General features: G+C 30.8%; 1 protein-coding gene across 3 annotated transcripts in view; it reads left to right on the top strand.

The window, feature by feature from the left end:
- LOC119608964 (putative uncharacterized protein DDB_G0293878) overlaps positions 1 to 7273 on the top strand; it is an 85784-nt gene extending 78511 nt beyond the window's left edge. For all 3 annotated transcript variants that reach the window (XM_037963603.1, XM_037963604.1, XM_037963605.1), the window contains 2 exons: positions 4821 to 5695; positions 5993 to 7273. In XM_037963603.1, coding sequence (XP_037819531.1) covers positions 4821 to 5695; positions 5993 to 6501 — 1384 coding nt within the window. In that variant the 3' untranslated portion in view covers positions 6502 to 7273. The remainder of the gene's footprint in view (positions 1 to 4820; positions 5696 to 5992) is intronic.
- Positions 7274 to 7766: the final 493 nt, after the last annotated feature.

A 7766-nucleotide genomic window follows, 5' to 3' on the forward strand; every position in this document is an offset into this window, starting at 1 on the left:
AGAAAAATTGTCTAGACTAGAGCAACTTTTTCTGTAGAAAAGTTGTCTAGACTAGAGCAACTTTTTCTATAGAAAAGTTGTCTAGAGTAGAGCAATTTTTTCTATAGAAAAGTTGTCTAGACCAGAGCAACTTTCTCTATAGAAAAGTTGTCTAAAATAGAGAAACTTTTTCTATAGAAAAGTTGTTTAGACTAGAGCAACTTTTTCTATAGAAAAGTTGTCTGGACTAAAGCAACTTTTTCTATAGAAAAGTTTTCTAGACTGGAGCAACTTTTTCTATAGAAAAGTTTTCTAGACTAGAGCAACTTTTTCTAAAGAAAAGTTGTCTAGACTAGAGCAACTTTTTCTATAGAAAAGTTGTCTAGACTGGAACAACATTTCCTATAGAAAAATTGTGTAGTGTAGAGCAACTTCTCTATGGAAAAGTTGTCTAGTCTAGAGCAACTTTTTCTACGGAAAAGTTGTCTAGTCTAGGACAACTTTTTGTATACAAAAGTTGTCTAGTTTAGAGCAACTTTTTCTATGGAAAAGTTGTCTAGTTTAGAGCAACTTTTTCTATGGAAAAGTTGTCTAGTTTAGAGCAACTTTTTCTATGGAAAAATTGTCTAGTCTAGAGCCACTTTTTCCATAGAAAAGTTGTCTAGCCTAAACCTACTTTTTTACAGAAAAGTTTTCTAGTCTAAAGTAACTTTTTCTATAGAAAATTTGTCTGGACTAAATGAACTTTTTCTATAGAAAAGTTGTCTAGTTCGAAATAACATTTTCTATAGAATATTTTTCTTTTATTTCTAACATATTTCCCAATTTCAGAGTAATTTTGTAGTAAAATACCATTTAATTAAAAAACTAATAAACAAATATATTTTAGGTTCATTAATTTAAATTTATTTTTACTAATTTTAGTTAATGCTTGGAATAATTAAATACTTAACACTCTTAATATTGTTTTTGTAATATGTTTTTAGTTTGTTTAATTAAAATTTTGTAAAAATTTAAATTTCTTTATTTCTAACAAACAAACAACTTTAAAACAAAACCAAGCTTTAAACGAAGTCTAATGCAATACTTTAATCGTCATCGTTGATGGTTGAATAAAAATTTCCCCCTTTTCCTACTCCAAAATAAAATTTATAACAAAATTAAAGTATATTTTAAACAAAATACTTAAATAAATTATTTTAAAACATAAGCTATAGTTAATATTTATTAATATATTAAAAAAGTTTATTATTCTTATTATTATCACACCAAAATTTTTATTTTCTAATAAAAAAAAAGAAATTTTCGTTTTATTTTCAAAATTGTATATTGTAGTAGAGACAAAAATAATAAATCTATCCCAATTGTAATGTATTTTTTTCGATTTGTTGTAATTATATATTATTAGAACTAAACACACTACTAAGTACTACTTACTTTGATATATACATACATACATATATATTTTTTATATACATACCACCTTTTATTTAAAATTTATTTATGTTTTTAAAATTTTATCAAGAAAAATAAAAGACATCTTTCTATATATTTTTTGAATTTCTGTAGATATTTAAATTTTGTTGTATAATTTATTATTAAATCTTTATTAACTTATTTGTACTAAATATTTTAATAGTTCTTTTGTTTTATGCATGATAATGATTCAATAAATATTTACAAATTTTTGAAATTTTCCCCCCCAAAAAACCAAATTTTGTTTGTATTTTTTTATTTAATAAATTTCTTTGTGTTATTTTATTTTCTTTTTCCTTCTCCCAACTTTTGGCTTTTCCTCCTTTGTTGTAATATTTTGTTGTTGTATTTATTGTTTGTTTTTTCTTTTGTGGCTTTTGGGTGTTTTCTTATAAAATTTTTTAGCTTTAATGGTTCCCTACTTTTCTAACCTTTAACATCAATTTTGCTGTAGTTTTGATGTTACTTTGCTAAATATAATTATGTTGTAAACATATTAAAATTTTGGAAAAACTATTTTTATGTAAATTCAATCACAATTATCTCCTGTGAAAAAAAATTGTCGTAATACTTTCAAGCGATCTTTTGGAATTTTGCTCATATCTCTGTTATTTATAAACTTATATTGCTGATTTTAAATAGGAAACTTCTCGAAAGTATGTCTGATAGAAATACTGATGTTTCGGATCTCGAAGATAAACTGACGGCCGGACACGATTAAAGAAACTTTTGTATTTATTCTCTTCTGCCATGAAGGTGAAGGGTATTAAAATGTATTTCTTGTGGGGGATTTTTTGGGACAAATAGTTCGTTACTATTCCCCGAAAACGTCCGTTACTGTAGAAATTTCGATCTACATCAAATCCGTAAGTCTAGTCTATAGAATATAGACTAGACTAGTCTATAGTCTAGTCTATAGTCTAGTCTATAGTCTAGTCTATAGTCTAGTCTATAACAAACTTATGTATTTATAACAAACTTATGTATTTATAACAAACTTATGTATTTATTCTCTTCTGCCATGAAGGTGAAGGGTATTAAAATGTATTTCTTGTGGGGGATTTTTTGGGACAAATAGTTCGTTACTATTCCCCGAAAACGTCCGTTACTGTAGAAATTTCGATCTACATCAAATCCGTAAGTCTAGTCTATAGAATATAGACTAGACTAGTCTATAGTCTAGTCTATAGTCTAGTCTATAGTCTAGTCTATAGTCTAGTCTATAACAAACTTATGTATTTATAACAAACTTATGTATTTATTCTCTTCTGCCATGAAGGTGAAGGGTATTAAAATGTATTTCTTGTGGGGGATTTTTTGGGACAAATAGTTCGTTACTATTCCCCGAAAACGTCCGTTACTGTAGAAATTTCGATCTACATCAAATCCGTAAGTCTAGTCTATAGAATATAGACTAGACTAGTCTATAGTCTAGTCTATAGTCTAGTCTATAGTCTAGTCTAAAGTCTAGTCTATAGTCTAGTCTATAGTCTAGTCTATAGTCTAGTCTATAGTCTAGTCTATAGTCTAGTCTATAGTCTAGTCTATAGTCTAATCTATAGTCTAGTCTATAGTCTAGTCTATAGTCTAGTATATAGTCTAGTCTATAGTCTAGTCTATAGTCTAGTCTATAGTCTAGACTATAGTCTAGTCTATAGTCTAGTCTATAGTCTAGTCTATAGTCTAGTCTATAGTCTAGTCTATAGTCTAGTCTATAGTCTAGTCTATAGTCTAGTCTATAGTCTAGTCTATAGTCTAGTCTATAGTCTAGTCTATTCTATAGTCTAGTCTATAGTCTAGTCTATAGTCTATTCTGTAGTCTAGTCTATAGTCAAGTCCATTGTCTAGTCTATAGTCTAGTCTATAGTCTAGTCTATAGTCTAGCTTATAGTCTAGTCTATAGTCTAGTCTATAGTCTAGTCTATAGTCTAGTCTATAGTCTAGTCTAGCTTATAGTCTAGTCTATAGTCTAGTCTATAGTCTAGTCTATAGTCTAGTCTATAGTCTAGGCTATAGTCTAGTCTATAGTCTAGTCTATAGTCTAGTCTATAGTCTAGTCTATAGTCTAGTCTATAGTCTAGTCTATAGTCTAGTCTATAGTCTAGTCTATAGTCTAGTCTATAGTCTAGTCTAGTCTATAGTCTAGTCTATAGTCTAGTTTATAGTCTAGTCTATAGTCTACTCTATAGTCTAGTCTATAGTCTAGTCTATAGTCTAGTCTATAGTCACGTCTATAGTCTAGTATATAGTCTAGTCTATAGTCTAGTCTATAGTCTAGTCTATAGTCTAGTCTATAGTCTAGCCTATAGTCTAGTTTATAGTCTAGGTTATAGTCTAGGTTATAGTCTAGTCTATTGTGTAGTCTATAGTCTAGTCTATAGTCAAGTTTATAGTTTAGTCTATAGTGTGGTCTATACTCTAGATTATAGCCTTGTCTAAAGCCTAGTGTATAGTCTAGTGTATAGTCTAGTCTATAGTCTAGTTTATAAGTCTAGTCTATAGTCTAGTCTATAGTCTAGTCGGTAGTCTAGTCTATAGTCTAGTCTATAGTCTAGTCTATAGTCTAGTCTATAGTATAGTCTATAGTCTAGTCTACAGTCTAGTCTATAGTCTAGTCTATAGTCAAGTCTATAGTGTAGTCTATAGTCTAGTATATAGTCTAGTCTGTAGTTTAGTCCGAAGTTTAGTCTAAATTAGTTTAGTACTTTCAAACCTAAAAAGTACTATTTTGGTTATAAGTTAGTACTATTTCAAAATTTAAATTGTCCATTACATGTTACAGACTCAGAGAGATCTTCAAGAAGATCAAGAAAGAAAGTCGACTGTCTTGAATCGCTTTACTCTTCGAAAAAATCTACTGACTTACGCAGATCTATGCAGATCTAAATATTGTTTGGTATCTAAAGTACAGCAGTTTTTAAGGTTTTACTAATCCACTGTGTTGTTTTTAATAACCAACTGCTTTCTCCGATCTTAAAATATATAACAAACTTTTTGAGTGCATTTTTATTTGATTCCTTATTTCTTAATTGCCTTTGCTCTGCATGTCTTCTTATTATTTCAACATTCGAAACATAGTTTTTTTCTCCCTATAACACCTGTAATCTACCAAATCTATACATTATACTATATAAACACCAATATAATATTTGATTTACTATAATATATCTTTCCAATATTTATTTTTTCTCTTTCTTCTCTCTCTCTCTAAATTGCGGTGACTTTCGGGGATTTTATATATATCTTGTATAATAAATAAAACAATAAAACAACAACACAATTACCCTAAATCAATATAAATATTATACAACAACAACATACAATAAAAAAACTACTAACAATTGTATATAAACTAATATCTAAAGAATGGGACTAATGCATTTACGTAAAGCTGAACAACAGCAACAACAGATTTCAAATAATGTCACTGCCGCCAATAATAATAATAATAACAACAACAACCACAATGCCAATACTGTAAGTTCCACAACAGCGACAACAACATCATCAACTTTGCTACCACATCAACATGATGTAACTACTCCCACACTCAGTAGTTTAAATAAACAAACGAAAACCTACAACAACACTTTAATAAGTTCCACAACCAATGAAAGTAAAATACCCATAGTGAGAGCAACTGCAGCTTTAATTGATTTGAATGTGGCCATTAATCATGGTGGTGGTGTAGTGGGTTCATCAGCCACTATACCGCCTTCTAGAAGTTCCAATAGACTATCGGCAGCAGCCGCTATAACAGCACCCTCACATCATCACATGACTTTGAGAGGAAGATCACGTTTAAGATATCATCGTCATCAAGATGGTGGTGGTGGAGCTGGAGGTGGTCTGCAACAAGCACCACCTTGTACTATGACTACTGCACGTTATTATCGAGATGTTTCTGCCTTGCCCTCATCCATACAGTTGGGCGGTGGTGTCAGTGGTGGTGGCGGTGGCATTACAACACGTTCATCTTCAGCTACACTGGATTTAAATTCGAATCCTTTACCCTCTACTGGCAATCTCTTGGGCAATATGAACAAAACTAATAATCACAATAGCAGCAACAACAATAGCAATAGTAGTAGTACAACAACAACCACAACATGTAGCAATAGTAGTAATAAATTGGAAGAACGTATACTGCGTACCAATACAACAAAATCCTCTTGTACCTCTGCCAATCATTCAAATTCCTCTTCTGACGCTGAAACCCTTAAATCCACACATTCAAACAGTAATTTATCCTTAGAAAATAATAACAATAATAATAATAATAATAATAATAATAATATCTCTAATATAATACAACAAACACAATTAAACATAAATTTCTTATCATCTTCTTCTCCCCCCATTGCCGCCGACAACAATTCATTCCCGCACCATGACCAACAACAACAACAATCACATCACAATCTCACCACCACAACCACTATGCCAAACCTATTATCCTCCTATAACCATTCCCTATCCCTGGCAACCACACCCACACCCTGTTCCTCTTCCGCCTCCTCTACTCCTCAAAATTTAGATACAAATCGTCTTAGTCGTACATCACAGCGTTCCTTGCCATCAACGACGGGTATACCCTGTAGTAGCCAATATGGCAGCGGAGTTTCTGGTGGAGGCTTTAGTAATATTAAACGCAATAAAAGATCCTTAAGTAGTACACGCATTGAAAAGGATAAATGTGATGAGTACAACACTAAATTGCTGAGAAAGACTAACAATCAAGTTTCTGCCGCCTCCAACAACAACAACAATTCTGCTACTGGTGCCACCTCAACAGTTGTTGGTGGTGGTGGTGGTGGTAGTTTTCGCACCAGACATCGCCAGGCTGCTATCACAAATTTGGAATCTTCAACTGCTTCGTCTACTTCTTCGACCTCTACCTCCGGTATACCTACACCTACTACCAGTCAGGGTCTTTATATGCCGCGTAGTGCTAAATATGCTGCTGGAGTTATGGCTGCCGAACAACGTGAACATCAGCAGCAGCAACGTTTGTCTTTAAAGTTGCGCAAGAAAATAAGTTACTAGAATTTGGAGTCATTACCTACGACTAGTAGGTATAGCAAAAGGTCCAAAAGATAAATATTAAGATTCAAGTTTGAGAGTTAGAGAACAAAATGTATAACAGCTGTTGGTTAAAGCTATAGAAGTAAAGAAAGGGAGAGTGTTAAATTTAAGGTTAGTATTGTAAATATTCAAAATAAAGCTAAGAGCCAGGTTAATGGTGAAATTAGCAAAGACCTTTAAAGGAAATTTGTACATTAGTGATGTTCCCACCAAGCATTCGATTTCATTGATGGAATTTGTCCTAAAGAAAAGGGGAAATAATTCGTAAACCTGAGTATCAGAAATAAAGTCAAATTCTGATTCAGAAAAATAACTAAAGTCGGCTTGTGTTATTCGAGTTAAGATGATGAATCTTAACTGAATATCGGATTTGGTGATTGGATACGTTATATATTAGGTGTAAAGAAGAGTGCAATACATTTTTAAAAAGTAAAAAGAGCCTATTCAATATTGCGGAGAGTAAAAATTCCAATATTTTATATAATGCTGACCTTAGGTCTTAGGGCGGGTTTCTTACTACTCAGTTAAACTAGGCTTAACTTGCTGTTAGATTAAACTCGGAACAAATTTAGACGGACTTTAACCGATGATTGTGTTTTTCAGTTATGGATTTAAGTTTAGTTAACTTTGTTAGTATTGCCAACTTTTCACTCAAAAACATAAACAATGAACATCTGTTTTTTGCAAATAATACTTTTGTAAAATGAAAAATTTTGGAAAAATGTTAAATAAACATTTAAAACAATAATAAATAAAACAAAACAAATTGGAAAATTGCAATTTACTTAAAATATTAAGTTTTTGTTCTTCCGAAATCATTGTTTTATTGTTTTTATTAATTGTGTCTTCTCACTTATAACTTAAGTTTAATTGGCCAATAACACTCAGTTAAACTAAGATAATAAGTAACGTTACTGTTTACTGAAAAACACAAAACATATATTAAACTAGGTTTAAACAAAGAATGTAGATTATCTTTATCTGAAAAACCGGCCCTAAAAGTGCAATATTACTTTTATAATTCAACTGCCTTAAATAAGTATTTCTTTATAAAAAATTTAGTCAAAAATTGTATTATTCTAATCCATCAATATTTTTGTTTTAAACATATTTTTTTTTATTTATTTATTAATTATATTTCTTCTCTGAAATCACTATAACTCTTTCGTATTTTTGAGTTATAAGCTGATATCTCGAACGTTTTTGCATGACTCTTATTACTAAAC

Source organism: Lucilia sericata, unplaced genomic scaffold, assembly GCF_015586225.1.
Source record: "Lucilia sericata isolate MDLA Ls3-8-SP2 unplaced genomic scaffold, ASM1558622v1 Contig000904F_arrow, whole genome shotgun sequence".
In the NCBI taxonomy this organism is placed as follows: Eukaryota; Metazoa; Arthropoda; class Insecta; order Diptera; family Calliphoridae; genus Lucilia; species Lucilia sericata.